This window comes from Chelonia mydas, chromosome 2 (assembly GCF_015237465.2).
Source record: "Chelonia mydas isolate rCheMyd1 chromosome 2, rCheMyd1.pri.v2, whole genome shotgun sequence".
Classification (NCBI taxonomy): domain Eukaryota; kingdom Metazoa; phylum Chordata; order Testudines; family Cheloniidae; genus Chelonia; species Chelonia mydas.
In genome coordinates this window covers 24159916-24181322 of record NC_057850.1, presented here as the reverse complement: position 1 = coordinate 24181322, position 21407 = coordinate 24159916, and the positions used below count along the sequence as shown (strand labels likewise).

Below are 21407 nucleotides of genomic sequence, written 5' to 3'. Positions count from 1 at the left end.
CTCATCAGGACTCTTTGCTCCACCTATGGTATTAACAGCTGCAGTATATAATCACTGTGCTAGTTATATTCTTGCTCCATATTCTTCAAATACTGCCATCAGCTACCATGGAACAACTCTCCCTTCTGCCCCTCCCACACATAAATCCTTCTAATACACAAGTTAGAGGATAACTTTGAGGCAATACAATGAGAGTATTGGTAATGTTTCATATTATGAATTAATTTACGTATTGTAGTTCACAACTTGAGTGTATATTTACAGTTTAGTCAAGCAAATATTAAAATTATGGCTTACCATAATCAAAGTACTCCATGCACACAAGTTAATATATGTGAACCTAGTGTGTCCATAGAGTGTCCTCTGATGATAAGTAAGTGGTAGTGCCCATCTAAAAAGTCATAAAAACTATTTTATTTGGAATTTGTGCACTTGCCAAAAAAAGTAAAAGACAGATGCTGAGGCTCAACATTTCCTCCAAAATCCAGTCACTTTTATCCTGAGAGTTCCAGACTTTGCCAGATGGTCTAATAAATTAAAGTTGCTGATTGTGAAGTATTTAACACAGGATGAATGGCTGAAACCATCCAGTGCCTACCTATAAAATATATACTGTATCTTCACACACAAAAAAGAGGGCTTATTTCAAGAAGTCGGATTTTTTTTTGTTTTAAAAAAAATACTCCTACGTTAATGACTGAAATTAGGTTGTGAGATCACTGGCTAAGAATGTTTCCTAAAATAAGTCCATTTGAATGCCAAAGAAATGGCTGATGTGAAAAATACATTATAAGCAAAACAAAATGTACTTTCTCTTATGCTCTAGCTTTAGAAAATGGAGCCAAAATTTCCTTGAGAGACTAAAAGAATGAAAATTGGCATACAAGCAGTCTATATCCTCAACCCCAATGGCAATACTAGATTAAGGCCTTAATTCCATCACCACCTTCACTTAGGAGCATTGTGTACACATGTAGCCCCATCGACTTCAAAGGGGTAGTTTGTGGGAATAAAGTACACTTTTGAATGAAAAGATTCACTGTAACAGGCCCTTAAAAGTTTTGCTTAATTTGTATCACTGAACAGTTATTTTGCTCATCTTCAGTTTCATTGTTTGGGATCAGTAAGAAAGGTGCTACGTTTCTGTAGTTTAAGTAAAACAACCTAATTTTCCTAAGACCGGGTTGAAGAACAGATTTTGGTTTGAAAAGAAAGAGCTCTGTGCAATCTATTCGTTTTTCACAGTTGGTGTCCTATGCAGGATTTTTCTTGTTTCAATAGGCTCTTTGTCAACTGCAGTCAGCCCACTGTTGAGTTGCCATCCAGGCTTGCCCTTCGTCAGTTACCCAGGGGAAAATATTTTAAGATCAGGCACAGCTCAAGATGTACATTTCTGTGGCTACGTGCTGAGCTACGGCCAACGATTTTGCACAAAAATTGTGACTAGGTGCAGTTTTTCCTCAAATTTTTCAAAGTAGCAACGCTTATTTTAAGACAGAGATGGTCATGTGGACACCACCCCTCTGTCACAGTGTTAGTGTCCTAGGGCACTTAGGGGCCAAGATGGGGCCATTGCACTCACTCCGCCTCTGGTTTGCAGTGCCCAGGCATTCTGCTATATGGGTCTGGTTGCAGGAGGATCAGTCCCCTGGATGAGTCTCCAATAGTCCACCCTCTTCCAGGGTTGTCAACAAACATGAAGAAATGAAAACACAACTGTTCCAAAGGTGTGATAGGGCTCTTTCTTCAGAGGGTCTCTGGTAAGCTGTGGTCCTAACGAAGCGTAGAAGCTAGTCTAAAAACATAGTCCCACAGTAATGATTCAGCGTCAGGCCTGCCCTTCCTTCAGGGAGGGAACCCACTGGTTGCCCAAGAAAGTCTTGCTTTCAGCCAGCCCTTCAGGAGCTGAGGATTGGAAGCAGGCTCTCCTCTGTGGTCCGCCTCCAGCTATCCGGTACTCTCCCTTTTTAAAGCCTTTCCCTCTGAGTGGGACATCTCTCACAGATGTAGCGGGGCAGGACTGATTGAGCCCATAATAGTTTATTAACCCAAAGCTGCGCCATGAAGTACTTGTGGAACCCATCACGCCCTCCCATTTGTAATAATATAACCTCCTGCTAGAATGAACAGTGGTAGTACTGGAAAAGTAGTATTAGGAAATATTTAGTTGTCATTTAATGCAATTTAGCAGGTAGAAATAAAGAAGAGTCAGCACCATGTCACCATCCAGCTCTTTACGGACTACTCGAAAGTGCACAGCAGACTAACAGTGGTCTATGAATTACAATTTGGGAACTTTTAGGCTAGTACAAGCAAGAGTACTCCCCATTCTGTCTGAATGTTACAAAAATGTTTTAAAATTAAGAGAAGGGCTTACAATATTGATTAAGTTTTAGGTTAAACTGATGCTAATATTAATACAATATGATGGAAACTGCAGATTCACTTAGGGCCACATTTAGCAAAATCTCTCCTGACTTCCGTTCAGCATGTCTTCAGAATCTGGAAAAGGTTTTCTGAAGAACTGGGCATAAAAGATTATGTCAGAATACAGTTTTATGTGCATTCAGTTTAAAAATATTTAGTTATAAACAAACATGTAGAAGTGACAAATGGCTTCCTTATATACCACAAGTCACAGTTTCCTGAAGCTCCAAAAATGGCTATGCAAGCATTAAAGAGGTTCTAAAATACTTTTCTTGATTTTTCTTAAAACTGGACTTTGTATTCTATTACATCATAAAATGTGTGAAAATAAACCATCTGCTCTGGCAGGTCAGCAAAATAGTTAATTTACAGTTACTGTACAGTTCATGGGAGTGAAATGTCCATAATTATTCACTATTATTCCTTGAGAAAAGGAGACACAAAGTTCTACAGCTTTTAGTCTGAGATAGCTTAAGTGTCAGTAAACAACGTGTTTCCATTAGATGTAAATACACAGAAAGATAACTGAAGTTCTCTATAGAGAAATAAAAAAAAATCCTTTTATTAACATTCAACATCAAAGGCCAGATTCATGCAATACATTTTGAAACAGGTAACGTCAGAAATACTATATCAGTGTTTAGCTTGGTGTTTCCATTACACTAAAGATGACTGATCTTCCCCAAACAAATTTGCCTTGTACCTGAAAAAAATCTGTCCTCTACATAGAATGGATGATTAAGATGCATGTGGGTTTCCAAGTTAATGTGATGCTGGAATTCATCCTTTCCTCTTCCAGTTCTTTTTCACATTTTTCGATAATCTTTAGGTCTAGAAAAAAAATCAAACATATTTCATCAACAAAAGCAGGCATAGAAAATACTTGTTTGACTTAAAATTTCTGTAACCACCATATGTATTGTAATTTCCTTACTTTTGGTGCCTGAAATTTCAACCTTATGGTTGGTGGGGTTTTTTTTGTTTTTCTTTTTGGTAAAAAGAAAAATGAACACATAAATCTAGCAATAAATAATCAAACCAGAGCTTTGAGAATTTACAAGCCTCAAGCTTTGTTTGCAAGTTGTTTGATACTGGGTCTAGGTTAACTGCTCCCTACCTTCACAAATGTAACCGTGCATCTTTAAATGAGTGCATTCTTTAAATGGCTAAATACTGCTATTCATTTTTCTCCAAACTTAGGTTTGTTTTTAAAATCTGAATAAGCTCTACAAAACAAGACAAGTTTGAAGTTGAGAGCTTAGGCTATACTTTTGAGTTATCAAAAACCATTAAAGCTGAAGAATTTAAAAATCCACTTTACTTTGCATCTTTTCTGATGTTTATGTTTTGCATTTCAGTCTGCTTGGACAATGAAACTAGACTGGACTATTCATAGTGTCCTGGGGTTCACTAGCAAACAAAGGGGTTACTAGAACCTGCCACACTCAGCCAGTTAACATCCACTGGCAGTAGGAGCAGACTTTTTCCTGACTCCTGCTGGGCACAGGGTCACGCCAGATCCCAGCCTTTTGAAGACTTCTCAGTACTGGCATGAGATGTGGCCCTGACACCCCCAGTAGAACCTGGGGAACAGTACAGGCTCCCCAGCCATTTTTGAAGATGTCTTTTGGTAAACTGATGATATGGTAACTTGAGATGAAGGGAGTGGACACTGTAGACAGCATCATCAAACTGCTTTAAAACACAATCTGCCTTAATATAACTTATTAGGAAAAGCAACACAAAGCAATAGTTGCTTTCACCTACAAACTGCAAATGGATACAGTAACTATATAGCTCTTTCCCAATTCTAACTGGATACAGAAAGATTTTAAAAAGTGGAGACCTCAGTGTAGAAGCCAAATAGTGTACGAAAGGTTATTTCAGTGGACTTCATGTGAACCTCATGAGTAAAGACGATGGTTGGAATATTTCATTGTCATGTGCAATTCACAAAAGTAAACCTGACTACATTTTCAGATATGGAATTCAAATACCAGGAAGTCAGTGAAGAAGTATTGTGTACTCAGGCTAACTGCAGAAATTCACAACAGGGACCACACAAAGCATCTACCTAGATGGTTCCACAGAAACCAGGCAAAAATCTCACTATTTCTTGTTAGGTGTCAAAGCCACATGTCCAGGATTCAGCATTTTGCCATGGATTGTAAAGCTGTATAAAGGGCATATGTGAAATACTACTTTATATGAAAGCAACTGAAGTGGTGATCTAGAGTCAGATCTTAGCTACTTATCACATGTATTGCTATGCATAATTTACAGTTACAGGACATACTTTTACGAAAAAAGGGACAACTGACCTTTTATATTATGTACTACATGACTTTTTACCATTCAGCCAATTATCCCACTTTAGTAGTGCACTGTTTGTATTAATCTCTGAACTCTGTCTTCATTCCACATGCAAAAACTGTAAACAACATGCATGGACTTACAAGGAAATATTTAAACAATTGGACAATGTTTATTCAATTATAATGTGGAATTGAAATAAGTCCAGCATTCAGTAGCTGGTAAATGAAGCAAAGCCATGTTTCGCAGAGCTTTGCAAGATATCTCCCCAAATCTTTGAAAATGCTCCAAACTGTGTTACTCTAAGATCACCCTCCATGCATGCTCATGTAGTTCAAAATGTTGTAGTGTCTGATGTGAATTAAAAGTGGGATTTTCAAAGTGCTCAATATTGGCCTAACTTTGCTCCCACTGAACTCAATGGCAGTTTTACCTGACTTCAGTAACAGCAGAGTTGGCCAACACTCAGGGATTTTGAAAATCCCATGCCAGAGATACTATTGATTGCATGGCATAGTACAAGTTTCCTCTTTTGAGTATTTCATAGTCTTTGTGTGTGTACCAAATCATTCAAGACACACATACAATAACGCTTCCTCTACCCTGAGCACTGAAATTTGTTTCTCTCTGAATGGCAGCTTAACATTTCAGTCCAGTCAGCTGGCAGTCTGTGCAGGTCAAGCTTATTATGTTAAACTGGTTACAGATCTTAGGGTCCCACAGAACTTTTCACTGATCTGAAAACACATTCAGGATTGTTCTGGTTTTGTTTTTCTGCATGCAGACTGCAATTTGGACTTAAATTTTGTTGTTTCAAAGTCAAAAGGAATTGAAGCCTCAGTTTCCAATTGTATGAGGTTAATGAAGCTCAAAAGCTGATTTGTCTCCGCTGAAAGTCTACCATGAACAAACATAAAAGTTCTTAAAGCCTTTTCTGAAGTCACACTAGGCTTTAACAGCTATTGGTAATTTACTTTTTGAAAGCAATAGTCTCTGCTTTATAGACTGTACTTGGCACTGGTAAAGCTAAGCCTTGAATAGTACCTTTGGTAAGGATGATATCAATGTTTTGTCACAGAAAGAACTGAAGCTTAAAAAAAACTTGTCTAACTCAGAAAGAATTAGAAGCTATTGGTGAACATCAAAGGATAGCTCCTTGCTGATAAACCACATACGTTTGGGGGGGAGGGGGTGTTCCACTAGGCAGGGAAATACTTTATCACTCTCACTCTCATAACAAAACACTGCAATTATGCATTTGAACAAACTGTTTTAGTGAAACCTAAGAAAGTGCCTATCATTTAACTACTTCAAAAAGGAAATGAGGTCTCCTAGAAAGAACCGCTTCAAAACTTCATCCGCTGGCTGAGGAGAAAGACTGTACACATTTTAAAACACTGAATATTCCTGTGAAGAATTTATCTACTGCATGTTGTTAACTGCAGACTCCTGGGAGAGGGATACAACCTCTCCGCAATCAAAAAAAATGCACAAATGAAGGGAAGTAATTTTGGTTTTGCCAATAATATGTAATGTAAATCCATGCAGCTGATGTCTGCCAGCAATATGTACACCCCCCCAGGAATGTTAGACTGCATATAAGAAAGCTTTGAAAACATAAATCAGTAAAATTCTAGGAAAAAAAATTCCACCAATTTAAATAACTAGCCTCTTCGAATGACAATTTCTATGAAGCTACTGCTTCTCCCTTATTAGGAAGTACTTTGGAATTATGCAAAAAAGATGTTGAGAGATGGTAGTGAGCTGCAAAATTTGGATACAGATTTTAAATCTCTTATGCCCTGTTGATACAGCAGCATTTTTTCATGCCCCCTAACTGGGAAGAGATGGGCACAGCTGACTAAAATACTGTTTTTGTCCAGAGAGCATGTAGTTAATACTTGATAAATTTTAACCTTCTGCCATCCTTGCTTGCTGCCTAGACTGGCACACAGTTCAGTTTCTCTAACAAGTTAGGTACACACTTATTTTGCTGTGGAGACAGAGGCATCCTTATACTGTCCCAGTGAAACTGGCAAATCTAATCCTCCCCTCTTTCCAAAACTCTGTGAGGTTAGACATGTCACAGAGAACTTTCCCATGTGATATAGGTGCCAGTCTATGTGCCTGAATTCTGAAGACTCTATCCCCCACCCTGTGTAAGCAATCCAGTAAGATTTTCCTTGATACATTACACAGAAAACGCTGGCCAATTTAAAGCTTCCAGAATTTTCTTTTGCAGGATCTATTGTTTTCAGCACATTGTCTGACTAACTTAAAATTGTGAGCTTTAGAGCAACCTCATCTATCCAGAATCCTGTGTGAGGAAGTATGGAATAGCTGCGCAGAATGCATTCAAAATAAACCCAGTTAAGTACCAGGCGTGTGGGTGGCGATGACACAGTTGTGATGGCAGAAAAGCTGCTCTGAGGACATAAACCCAATAATGTTACTTGTAATTAGTTAAGCCAATTGTGCCTCTAAATGGCTCCAGAATCACAGGTGTAGCATGGCTGATCCGGTTGCATCTACACTAGTCTTTTTTTCCTTAAAAAGTACCGTTGGTACATCCATCAATGAAGCTACAGCAACTGTAAGAGTGCTAATGTAGAGAAGCCATTGAGGTTTCAAAAAATATTTCTTTTAACCTTGCTTAAAGGAGGTCTAGATGACAAGAACTACTAGGAGTTGACAGCAACTTGTCTACACTAGCACTCTCACCACTGCCATCAGCAACGGTAGTAGTGGGAAGCTAAGGAAAAAAGGCTAGCATAGACAAGACCTCTGTTTAGTCCTTAACCTGCATCAGTGCATAAAGAGTTTTGTAAATGCCTAGGTTAGACACACAAACTCCCAGACACAGACATGAAAGTTAAGATTTACAGACTCTTAAGTACATTTATTTGCAGGACTTGTCCTTAATTCAGAGTTTATGTAATTATTTGCAAGAAGGGTGTTAAGCCAACATAATCCTGTGTTACAACTTGTAACTGTATAATAAAGCATCAAACTTAATCGTTGGCCTCCAGTGTTTTATACCATATACTGAGTTTAGTATTTGTAAAATTTGTAAAATTGTAAATATCAAGATAAAGCTTTGACTATACTTGTTTCCAGAATAAAGCAGAATATAGAACCCATGAAAGAGTAAAAGAATGAAAAGAATTGGCAGTTGGAAAACAAGGAAAAGAAAAGAAAAACTTAAAAGGAAAATCCCTAGCATTATATTTCATCATTTCCTCAAGAAGATGTCAAGGTTAGAAGGCTAGGGATCCTTTTTCAGTTTGCCTGTTTAATACTCATCTAGATAGCGTGAGTGGAATGCTAAACATGATGATACGGAGTCTTTTACAGTCAGCATTACATACTTGGGTATGCTGTGAGGCTAATAAGGTCAAACTACTTTAGTGTGCTGATTGTCCCGTACAATGTTTCTTGTGCCAGGGCCTGAACTACCAGCATTCCACGGAGCCCCTTCATGTGATCAGCAGAATGAGATCATTTGAAAATCCATGACGGGGTTGGGAAATTATGGGGTGGTAGTGCTGTGATAACTGGGCTTACACAGTTACCATAATTGCGAGTTCAACTGTCAGAATTGAGTGTAAGATGTCACAATAACCTATTACAACAAATGCTGATGGGAAAAGGTAGTAAAGGGAGACAAAGACTGAAGTAGTCCAAACAAAAAGGCCTACTGGTATAATTCAAGAATAGTGTTAAAATCATGGCTGGTAAACAAGAACAGTGTAAGACCAAATATCAATAAACCAACATTGCTATATATGATATTAGCCCTAATAAGGGGACAAAAAAAATGAGAGGATGGGCTATTCCACCCATCACTCTCTTTTGGGTTCCTTAAAGAAAAAGATTATGGAGGTGGAGAGAAATTGGCTACTGGAGCGAGTTTCACCGTCATGGCTACTACCCCTGCTGTCTCCTGGGAACCCAGGCCTTCGTAATCCTGATCCTGAGATGTCCTGACCGCCCCAGGAGAGAGAGGGAGGGACCCAGATGACACCCTCACTTCCACTGACTCTGGCTGAATCCCAACCACCATCTGGGATGTGAGACTTGGTCTCTCTCTTCCCTCCTCATCCCTCCATGTGTCCAGTTCCTTTCCCACCTTATTTCTTATCTTTCCTATCCCTCTCCTTTTTCCTTTTGTCAAATAAGGGTCTGGTTAGCTGGTAAAGATTGTATATTTTGCAACACTGCCGTAACCCTGTGACCAGGAAGAGGCAACTAAAAACAGTGCCCTAAACAACTTGAAGCTGGTATGAGTTTGCCAGGTCTAGGAGTGGCTGATAAGACTATGTGCTGAGCCTGTGTTTTTCCAGCAGTGAGGCTGGACACCAGAGGCAGAAGCTGCATTCTCTATCTTTGCTATTCTTTTCTCTCCCATTTTGTGTGTGTTTGCCTTGTTTTCTCTTCTTAGGAAGCAGGATTGGACTTTAACAACAATAGCAACAACAACAGCTCCAGCCCATCCAACTAACTTCTTCTCTTTTCCTCAAAAAGGACAATTACTACTATCCTTAATACACTTGAAGAGACTGTCAAACAAGGGGATTATTCCTTCTAAAAACTCTCCCCACAGAAAGGGGATAAAGGATGTTAAAACAAACGCCTTATTTAATACTTTACATTTCAAATGCTTTACCTGTTTTTCCTTCATTTTCTGTACCTTTAATAAAATATTATAAGGACCTTTAATAGTGTGTGTGTCATGGTACTAAGTAGGCCGAGATCTCTGTATGCCAGAGCCCAGGCCTTGTTTAACACTGGACAGTGACTGGGTTATGTTAACACTGGTAGCTGATATATTCCACCTGAATTAATACAACAGTGGCGCAGGAGCTCTCTCTTTTATGCGGTGGTCCAAAGAGTGTAAAAGACAGAGAATGAGTGGTTTTTATCCAAAATGCCTTGTCGTGCGTTATTGCTGGAAAGTGCAGGAACTGCCATACCAAATCAGACAAGTGGTCCTCCAAGTCCACTATAACATCTTTGGCAGTGGCTAGTTAACAATGCCTTGGAGGGAGGTGCAGGAAACCTGAAATGGGCAAATAAGAAATAACTTGCCCATGGATAATCATTCTGGCTTAACACTTCAATGCCAGGTTGGCTTATGCCGTGAAAGAAGGGTTTATATCCCTTAAAATTTTTTCTGTCTTTCTTATTCCATGCTCATGTACATATGGATATTCACGTAATCTATACTGTTTAAATCCTAAACTCAGCCTCAATGATATCTTGTGGGAATCCAATCCACAGGCTAATTATGCATTGTGTAAGAAAAATGACAAACCCCTCTTTGTAAATATCCTTAAAGAGACAGCATCTGTGAACATCCCTCCCCCGTATAAAGTGGTGGTGGACTGAAGGGAGTTAAAAAGCAAACAAAACTAATTATGAAGACAGCTTTCAGAATAATGACCTGTAATTTTATCAAAAGGATTCTGCTGACACCATGTAGGTAGATTTCAGAGTAGCGGCCGTGTTAGTCTGTATCCGCAAAAAGAAAAGGAGGACTTGTGGCACCTTAGAGAGTAACTAATTTATTTGAGCATAAGCTTTCGTGAGCTACAGCTCACTTCATCGGATGACACCCTTAGTGGTTAAGAAGACCAGAGGAATCACTGAGGTCTTCCTTGCTGAGACATGAAACTTGCTCTTCTCTCTTTCTCTCTGTTGAGAATGGAGTTGCTCAGGTAGGTTAATAAATTATTATCTAAAAGTCAGCAATCTGAGTGGGCTACTGTAGGCATACAAATGTTTCATATACTATTTCCTTAAAAACAAACAAAAAAAACAAACTGATTTTGCTTTTTTCAACCTCACATTTTGTCTCTGGTGATGCAACATTTATAGAAGTATTTCCACATGTAATTGCTTATCAAACAAAAATTGAATGCAGTGTAAGACAAATTCACATAGACACTATGATGAACTGTGGATTAAACGTAACTATCACCTTTAGCTACTATGAGAAAAATCAGTAAAACCCAGTTGTTTTCTTCAATATGATGCAAAATATTTTTTCAAATACTTTTTTCCGGCCTCCTATGGTTATTTCAATCAAGTCTCAACAGACTTGCCATACAGTTCCATCTTTATTACATTCTTGTCAGTGCATTCCAACTAAGATGGTCTTTCTGCTTAGCAATATTTTGTGAAACAAAAGCAGGTTTCTGGCAGTCTCAGAAATGAAACAAGAAGAGATGCTATTGTTTGCGAAGGCCGGATTTGAGTTTTAATCTACCTATGCCACAATAGAACCAGCAAGATTTCAGCAATCTATATCCCATAAGAAGTCCAGCATCTTATCGCTGGTTTAGGGCACTTGCTGAGGGAGAACACACATTTTTTATACCATGAGCCAAAATAAACAGTTGTAAAATAACACTGCTTACCTCACAGTAGTCTTCAGACAATAAATTAATATTTGTATTAACATACTTGGATTAAAAATGCTGTAAAACAGTGTATTATTATCGCTTATTACCTCTATACTAAATGGCCATTATTCTTTTTGACAAGATTAATTTCTCATATATCAATCTTTCAAAGAATTATTTTTCAAAACTATGTATTTAAGGGCACCATTAATCACTTTTTTAAAAAACTTATATGTATCAGAATTAATTTCACAACATGATTTGCAATACTAATTTCCCTTCCCCTCTCCCCAAAGAGGGAGTTAGATGTCTGCCAAGTTTTTGCACTACATGGGGCTAATAAAATGCTGCTCTTGATAAGAGGCAATTCTCTCTCCAACCCAGCTAAAAAAAAAAAAAAAAAATATAATGAAGAATCATCTTTTCATAAAACAATCTCTTTTCAAAATTACAATGTTAGTTTTGACACTTAGTACATAGTCTGATGTATTTCAAATAGCGGATATGAAGCCAAACTTAACTGAGTCATCTCCTGATTTCCCCTGAACAATGACACACATATTCCCGAAGTATTATCCCATCCTCACTAGTCATTATATTCAGGTCTTCTAAACAATGATTTTTAAAACTGTCTCCACTAAAAGGGGAAATATGAAGATTGTCAATGCTCCTAAAGAAGTTACCTGTCAATGCCCGCTCCTGAGTCAGTAGTGCACACCTGGTTTGAAAGCTTTGAAGTATTCAAAGTGCATTTCTTTTAGCACCTTCAGGCAATCATCCTTCCTCATCAGTTCAGGAGAGTGACCAAGATACAGATGGGAAGTCCAGATATTCATTGCAATCTTACCAATGACAAGCATGAGTTTTCAAATGGGTCAATGCCTTAAAGCTAAAATATTAAAGCTGTACACCAATAACCTTGCACAAAGATTAATGTAATGGCAAAGTTGAAAAGGGCATTTATAGGTTAGAATTTGGTTTAGATTTTGTTTGCTAGTATGAGTGAGTGAGGAAACAAAAGTTTCCATACACATAAAAACCCCGTACAAATTAATAACCATTCCGTTTGAAAGGCAGCTGGTAATAGTTGTATGTGATCTATTCTACGGGTTTTTTGCAGAATAATTACAACCATTCTATAAACTTTTTTGCAGAATAATCACAACCTGTCTGCAAGCTTCCAATATGCAAGATACAGATGTCCCCTGGCACTTAGTAATTCAATACTGTAAAATTTAAACAGATAAAGTATACTATTTGAGTACTGAAATTTAAGAAATTACTGATCAGAATTCCTAGCTTTTCCCCCCTATATCTTCACAGCAGTATGAAGTGGTGCAGGAGTGAGACTCATCCTAATGGGCCGTATAAGGTTCTATGGATAGCTTGCTTATGTAAGTCATGTCTAGGGATGTAAAACAGTAAACGGTTATACGGTAAGCATTAGTCTTACCACACAGCTGTTAACCCACAGCCCCTGGCCGCCAGAGCAGCCGCAGCCCTGGGTCAGCAGGAGCACCCTCAGCCTCAGCACCGCTGGCCGGCCGGCCGAACATCCGGAGCAGTGGCCCTGGGCCCCACCGGCAGACTGGAGCAGCCCCATCCCCTCTCCATTTAATCAGTTAACTGGTTAAACGATATAATTTTAATAGTTTAACCTGTTAACTTTTTAAACGATATTTACATCCCTAGTCACGTCAGCCTCTTGAGTGCTAATGTATTATGGGGAAAAACCCACACAGGAGACTATTAACTAAGCTGAAGATTGTACTACTGAGAGTTTCCTGCTAATTATTTATATATCCTAATTAATTATATTGTCAGGGGCAAGGAAGATGTTTGCTCCTCTGTGGACATGGCTGGGTGGCCTGGCACTCAAAGCTTGGGAATTTCATTGGCGCTTCTGGAGACAAAGGCCATCTACACAGATGGGCAGCTCCAGCCCCTTGGCAACAGTCCCAACAGAGTCCTTTCCTGATTGCTGGCCCTTGAACTATTTGTGGGAAAAGGGGTTTGACAGAATGGAAGGGGAACCAACACATGTTAAAGATGACTTGGCCAGAATTAACTTGTGCTGGTTTGCCCCAAGGTTTTCAGGGAAGGAAAAGAATTTAGTGGAGTGCACTGTCTGTGGAACGCTCCCTGTTACTTATAATCCCCAATAATTCATCTCTGTCAAAATTCCCATTTGTACGGTCACTTACTAAAAATAAAGATGGTAGTCTGATAAGTTACAGGTGTCAAAATGGCTTAAATTTTGTAACTTGTGACATTGGGTTTCATGACTAGCTGTTGCTGGGGCAGAGTTTTTTTCCATTGACCCTTATTGGCTCCTTTTTATCTTCTGTACCTCCTTCCTGCACACACATGGAGAGTTCACTTTGAGAGCCGAGTAAGTCATGCTGAAAGCCAATTATTCTCTGTATGATTTTTCTGTGTAGATTTCAGATGACGAGAGGTGTAAGTTATTGAAGAGCAAAGCTTTTCAAAGCTTACATGTTCTTTTCAGGCTTCCAGACAAAGAACCCCAAGTGTAGTATAATTGACAGCAAGATGCATTTTAAATCGATGATCTTTATCTACTGGCTCACAAACAAGTCTGTATTTCTGTTAAGCAAGTTTATAAAAAAGCTTCCTAACTGAAGACAACAGATAAATGCAACTCAATTAGTTACAAGTTCTGATGAGAAAATCAGGCCACTTCTTATCTAGCTGTCTGTCACTCTTTGCCTCAATTCTGTTAACCAATACAAAAACTATATACCTGAATTAGAGTGGTGGTGTTCTGCATTTGTGAGAAAATCATAATCCCAGGAATGAGGCATTATTACTAACTGATGACAGCGTATTGCGCACAATAAAATTCATCACTTATCTTCCATGTATACTTAATAAACTACTATATTGAAATGGTTTGTTTTACCCTTTGTAGTACTGAAATGTTCTGATTCACCTGTTTTTGCATATAATTATATTCAAGATATACAGAATTAAGTTTGCACTCTTTCCAGGCATAAATTTTCCTTGAGTGTCATTTGTTAATTAGCTGTGGTTGCAAACACTTCATTGCTAAATACATTAGTTACTAACAGTTCATCTTTTTAAAGGTGGACTTTCACGCTGAATCAAATGTTAATGAAAACACAACCTTTAAAAACAAAAGAACTACATCTATTTTTCAGATACTTTGCAATCTGTGCCAAAGTCAATAGCTATTACGTAATTGCACAGTAGCTAAAGGGGACTTCTCAGAACACATTTTAGCCATTTGCCTAACCACAATACTAAATCAAAGACCAAGGATTAGGACATTGTTAACATTTTCCATAATACCAAATTATGTGGTTACACACAGATATAAACTGAGTTTGGAGTAGTAGGGAGACAAGTGAATGTAATTCTACTCAAGATTTGTCCATAATTCTAGAGTAGGTGGATGTCTCTGCTAAATACTCAGTGGAATAGTTAATATGGATATTTAAATCAACATTAGGCTTCCAAGTTACTGATAACCAAGGCCTGATCTACACTAGGAAATTTGCTGGTATTGTACTGTCACATGGGGTGTAAATTTAGGACAACATTTTTATAAAAGCAAAAACCCTACTGTAGAGAAGAAAGCGCTTTTGCTGGTATAAACTGGTCTACACTAGGAGGGTTTGCCAGTATAGTTATACCAGAAAGCCTTTTCCAGTGTAGACGGGAATTGAGATAAACGAGACCCTTTCATGTTTACCACAGCTAATGCTTCAAGCTGCCTGAATGCAGACCTCGTCTATATACAAACTTGCACCAGTTTAACTAAAGGTGCATTTTCAAATTAATTTGGTTAAACCAGTGTGAGTTTGTGTGTAGAAACTTATTTCGGTTTAAGAGGCTCATTTCAACTTAACATAATCTGGTAAACACCCTCTCTTTCCCTCCACCCCCTCCAAAAAACACAACAGGTTAAACTCAAATAAACCACTCTTAGGCTCTGTCTGCACTAGAAAGGATTTGCTGGTATAGCTATACCACAACAGCCATACCAGAAAACCCTTGTAGTGGAGAGACAGTTTATATTAGCAAAAGAGTGCTTTTGTTGACAAATTAAATAAGCTATACAGGCAAAAGGACCTTTTGCCAGCATAACGGAGGCTTTTGCCAGCACAGCTATGTTGGATGGGGCATGTAGACAAGGCCTCAGCAAGACAGTACTGGACACACATGGAAGGGTTTCCTTTAGAGCCACAGAAACTTTTTCAAAAATGATACAAATTCGGCAAAAGCTAATGGAGCCATCAGAGAAGTGCTGGAATGGAGAGCATTCTGCACTGGCTCAGTCCAACTCCTGAACTCAGAGGAGTATGTTTAAGTAAGTAGAAGGAAGACAAGAAGGGACAAGCTGTGAAGTGTTTTCCACAAGACACTGTTAATAATTACACATTTAAAAATACAGTAGGAGTGGATGTTTACAAATTATAAAGAGCAAACAAGTTCTCTAGTTTTATTATGATAAGGACAAATAGCGCAGCAAAATCATCACACAGAAATTACATTCAGATTTATGGCTGACGTACCTTTCTTAATTCACTCTGCTGTATCTCAACAATATTCCTGTTTCAAAGTATTGCGTAAAATATTTCCATTTTTACCCTGCTTGTCTACTTCATATTAATGGGCCTCTCATTTTCTAGCACGTGTGCCATGCATATCTTAGTCTGAGGAGGATAAGAAAATTGATCTGCATAGCTGCAGTTTTAATCTGGTAAAAATAAAATGGCATTAGTCTAAGTACTTACAGGAAGGTGAATTTTATGTACAACAAAGAACATGGAATTAATTTTAACCAGCAGAAAGGTTTAAAATATAGATTTGTTAACCTTTTAATCCCTCTTTAAAAAAATACAGATTAAACCACTGGTCCATCTTGTCTGGCACCCTGCCGTTGTCATGGTCAAAGTCTAATGCTGCAAAGGAAACCCCTTCTCAAAAGTATGTAGCTAACTGTGCAATGCTCTATCCATGGGGAGGAAAGGGGGGAAGAATTCCATCTTAGCTTCTGTGGCACAAGATTAGATTTTTTTAATCTTTCAGAATGTTTTGTTAAGATAGTTTCTACATACAAAAAATATATATATTTTACTTCCTTAATATCAAAAGCCACTGGAACTCTTGTTGAAAACTTCAGCAGCCCTAGAACTGAGTTGTCTCAGAAACTGAACTTCCCTTCCACCTCTAGAACAGGCCTGAGCCACACTAGCAAGGGAAGTGTGGAGTAGCTTTTTCACTCACTGCCTGTCTTGTATCTGTTCTGAGGAAAGAGGACGGACACAAAGGGAAAGAGTGCCACTGAATTAACACTAGTTCCCACAGCACCAGCGTTTTAAATACTGATCCTGCTTAGTGAGATCTGAAGAGCTCACAGCCCAAGGTGATGGTATTATTTCTTTGCATTATGGGAGCACCCCACTGCGGTAGGCACTGCACAAACACAGAACAAAGAAGGTCCCAGGTCCAAAGACCTTCAGTCTAAGTAATAGCCGCACACGGGGAAACAACTTTTAGCAGAGATAATTGATAGGCATTTTAAAAATCCGCCAAATAAACACAGTACAGTACCTTATTAATACATTCTCACAAAAGTATTTTTAAAGCCCATTAATCTCTAGAGGTATCTTTACAACTTTGTTTCTGAGTCTCTTCTGACAGCTAGAATAATAAGACCTATAATTTTCCATTTAATAAACACCCCTTACACCTACATTTTAGAATAAAAGGCATTTTTACATGGTTTATTAATTGTGGGTTGTACCCCTTATAATGCAACACATCCTGGGAGATATTTAAACTACCATTTTCATACCTAACACCACACAAGGTGTGCCTTTAATATTGTTTCCTTGGAATTACTGAACACAGACTTTACTAAGACTACTGTTTAGTTTTGGGTACCTCTTGAGAACTCAGGAAATGAAAATTAAGTGTAAATCAGATAGACATCTACATGTGAGCTAAGCTGCTAGATGTGGATTTATAGGAAGATCTTGGTTTTTTATTCCACAAAACTTCCAAAGTTCAGGAACATGTATTTTGAATAGACAGTTTATTTAAATAATTTACTAATTTTAACAAATTCAACCAAATATAAAAAGATGGACCTGTATATGTGTTCCAGTTTGGTCTGGGTAAATTCCAGAAACACAACAAGAGTCTCACTCCTGGGAAAATGCCTTTAGTTTGCTGCCTGCTAACATAGTGAGTGCCTATTTTCCAGCCAGGGGTTTAGGTTCATGAAGAGTTTCCATTAAGAATCTCCATCTGCCAGACAATCCCTCTCTGGCTGTTTGAGAAAAATCTCCAAAATCCTTCTGAAACTTTAAAACTCTATGTATTGTAAACTCTCTGAAATTTGACTGAAGAAAATCAAACACCTTTTTGATGTTTATTTTTAGAGTAACTTCCCTGATTTCTGGCCCCAGCATTTACATCCTGCTTCCTGGAAGGGGTTGCTGGGGCTGTTCTAAAATCATGAATAGGTTTCAACAGAGCACTACTGGGAGCCAGCTACAGCAATATCCCACACTTCATCCACCCACCCACCCACCCCTGCGGCATAGCTCTCAGCACATTCCGGACACTACCACACCAGAATCATACAACTCTGAAAGCAGAGAGCCATGTTTTTCGAGGAAGGAAAAGTGAAGGGGTTGGCTCTTAACAGACAGCCAAGAACCATACATATGGACACACACGCTGCTGAACCTGTGGGTGCAGCTGCCACGCAACAATTCCTTCCCAGCCTTGTGCTTCCCCAGCCTTAATGGTACTTTCACTCCAAGCCCACATGCAGCAGCTGTCAAAGTCTGCAGGTCACCTCTTTCCCCTGGCTTCTTAGTAAAAAAGGCAGATATAGGTCCTCTCAACTGAGGCTCACCCCAGCCTCAGTGCTGCTTGTCAACTATTGTCTTCAAAGCATTCACAGCAGTTGCTATCTTAAACCGGGAAATGGAGGCTAGGGTTGGAAATATGCCCTGAGGGTGAAAGTATTTGGGAACTGAAAAGTACATAGAGTTTTAATTTTGAAAGGTGCATTTAGTGGTTAGAGCTCTGTCATTCTTTAAACATATAATCTACAAATATGTAAATTCTTCACATAACAGTGCCTTTTTCCTATGATATGGCCTCGATAGGTCCTTTAATGTTCTTCATGATACAAACAATAATAATTGATAACCTTCCATAACTGAAATTCTACTTTGCATTGAGGACTGTGGCCTCTGTCATCCCCTCATCGTTATCAGCAGCATTTGTCTTCTGCAAGGCTCAAGTATCATTATCCCCATTTTGCAGACAGGGAAACTGAGACACAGAGGTAAAATAATTTGCCCAAGGTCACCCAACAGGGCAAGGAATAGAATGCAGGTCTAGGGAGGCAGTGTTTCCTAGTGGGACTCAGGAGACCTGGGTCTAGTCCTGGTGCTGCCACTGGCCTGCAGGGTGACCTTGGACAGGTCACTTTACCACTCTGTGCCTCAGTTTCCTCCTCTGTAAAATGGGGATAATGATACTCAGCTCCTATGTAAAGCACTTTGAGATCTACTGATAAAAAGTGCTGTAATAAGAGTAAGCTATTTGTGTCTTTTTTAACAGCAACTCTGTACAAGGTGATGGCATCAGTACTTTGTATTCTTTCTATTTATCCAACCAGCCTAGAACTTTGAGCAGCCCGGAAATAAATCTAAACACACAATAAAGAAAAGCTATAAATCAAATTCAGTCAAAGCAGGAACCCTTCTCTTTCTCTCCCTGCCCTCCCAACACATCTCATAGTCATTAACAGTCAGTAGAGGCAATATGAATTAAAACTCCCAAACCACACTTCCACCTCTACCCCCCAAACAGAATTCCTATCCTAGTTGCCTCAGCCTTCTCCGCCAACATCTGCTCAAATAGATGGGCTCTGAAGCATGCCTTGGAGGTCTACGGGTTCAAACTGGGGGAGTGGGAAAGTACTCCTAAGGAAAAGTGCCTTCATAGAGAATTCCCTGATGACGCTTCCCTCTATTTGTATCAAGCAGGATATAGCTTATAAAGCATGGGGAGAAAGGCTGTCTCTCAGGTATGTAAAATCCAAAATCCTTTTTTGGGGGTTTGTATATTGCACCGCTGGATCTATTTAAACATGCCTTTTCCATTTACAGTTACCTCAGACATCATTTTACATTTGTCTATTGTGCTTCAGTTTTCATTTACTGGCAACGATGGAAAAGACCTACAATAAACCATTACAAATCTAGATGCACTATTAGTTATATTTCCAGTGAGAGTACCATCAGCATTTAACATTCTTTACCTTCACTATCAAATTCTCATATAACACTATACACAAGAAATCTAAAAAATAATGTTTGATGTTCCCCATTAATGACTTCTTTCCAACTATGGAATTTACCAATTACAGTCATTCACTGTTATCTGGTTTTCAGCCAGTTCTCTGTCCAATGAGACAATATCTTCCCTCTTGTACCATGATCTCTTTTCTTAGCCAGTAATTTTTAATGTAAAACCTTATCAACATCCGATTATAGAACCACAATTGCATTTCCTTTGCCTATTAAACCAGTGTATCTTCAAATCCCTCCACATGCCAGTTAACCAAGGTGGTGACTCTGAAACCTTTAATTAAGATGTGCTCCTGCACTAAAGCGAACCACAGTGTTTTTTTAATGGGATCAAGTTAAAAATGGGTGTCAAGGTAAAAATCACGTTTGTAAAAAACTATAGTGCAGAAGGTCCAAGCGAGGGTAGCAGGCGCAGAGGTGGGTTTACCCTATCTCTGTGCCCTCTGGATTCTAATCTGCTGGATGGGCCAAAAGGTCACACTGATTTATGGCTCTTGTGCTGCCTACGGGCTTTGCAGCAGCCCAGAATCCACACAGCAATCAGTGCTACAGGCACAGCTCCTTCCCCCCTCTAACATCGGGGCCTGTAACAGTGAACAGAGGGGAGAGGCCAGCATCAGGTCACTAAAGTCAGCTCTGTGCTGCTCCTGCCCTAAGGGAGTTCTCCCTGCCCCTTGCAACTCCAAAACAGAGTGACGTACAACAGCCAGGGCAAAGGCTAAAATCAGTCCCCCGTGTCTATATTCTTGCAATTTAGGATGATTAAAAATGAAAGAATATCTGAAATCTAATTTTCTTTCCACTATGGATGATCTTTGTTTACTTTTTCCATAACTGTCAGCTAGAAGAGTGGAAACTTAACTGAAACTGGCTAGTCTAGTTTCAGAGTAGCAGCCGTGTTAGTTTGTATTCGCAAAAATAACAGGAGTACTTGTGGCACCTTAGAGACTAACAAATTTATTTGAGCATAAGCTTTCGTGAGCTACAGCTCACTTCATCGGGTCACTTTCAAGTTCTCATGTGCCTGAACAATTCTATTAAGTTTGGACTGCAAACACTGCAGGGAAATGCTTATTTAATAAATAATTAAATAAATAAAATACTACTACCACTACTACAAGGTTGCTTTTTCCTTTGTATTTCATAGTGTGCAGGAAAACATTCTTTTTTTAAATACACAGAACTCAGCTTTACATGAGTGTCTTTCTAACATTTCCTCTGCAGGATGTTGAGCTAACTAGTCCACAATTGTCTGTCATGTCCTATGGCCCATTTTTAATATGTGGGGTTACTGTCATCCTCAAGTCTCCCAAGAACTTGATCAGTCATTAAGGAACACCTGAAATATCATTTCAGTTTTGTAGTTTCTATGCTTATTTTCTTTGAAATTAGTACTGAAATCAGACGCTGTCTCCCTCTTGGGCTGACGCCTGTGCCTCAGCATAAGAGCTCAGAAGCTGGTGAAAAACAGGGGATACTGGAGCTGGATATTTACCCTGCCTATCTCCCAGGGCCTCCCACGAAAGTGTATATAAGGGCAGCAGCCCCAACTTCCACACAATTCCTTTTGGCCAGTAAGAGCAGTAAGAAGAACTGAGCTGTGCCTACTGCAGACCATGAGAGTCCTTTTAAGTGGTCTTTCTCTGTTTTGTTTTACTTAGCTAAATAGGGTAGTTTAAATCAGAGATGTTATTTTACAAGTTTGCTAAGTTTTAGTTTCAGGGCTCCACTGAGCCTCTTTCTGCTCTAACTACTGATGGAGTCCCCATCATTAGGCACCATAGCTCATTAATGTATTCATCCTCACCCCACCACTGTGAAGTAGGGAAGTACTTTTAAAATTATTATTATTATTCCTCCCATTCTTAGAGACAGGAAA

General features: G+C 38.9%; 1 protein-coding gene across 4 annotated transcripts in view; it reads right to left on the bottom strand.

The window, feature by feature from the left end:
- Positions 1-2965: 2965 nt before the first annotated feature.
- Positions 2966-21407, bottom strand: part of MRPL13 (mitochondrial ribosomal protein L13) — a 50437-nt gene continuing 31995 nt past the window's right edge. For 3 of the 4 annotated variants that reach the window (XR_006288370.1, XR_006288373.1, XR_006288371.1), the window contains exons 7-8: positions 15704-15888; positions 2966-3258 (exon numbers count right to left, since the gene is read on the bottom strand). Coding sequence is in view for 1 of the 4 variants with exons in the window: in XM_043539142.1 (XP_043395077.1) it covers positions 3234-3258 (25 nt within the window). In the remaining 3 variants the exon portion in view is untranslated. The remainder of the gene's footprint in view (positions 3259-15703; positions 15889-21407) is intronic. The other variant, XM_043539142.1, reaches the window with a different exon arrangement.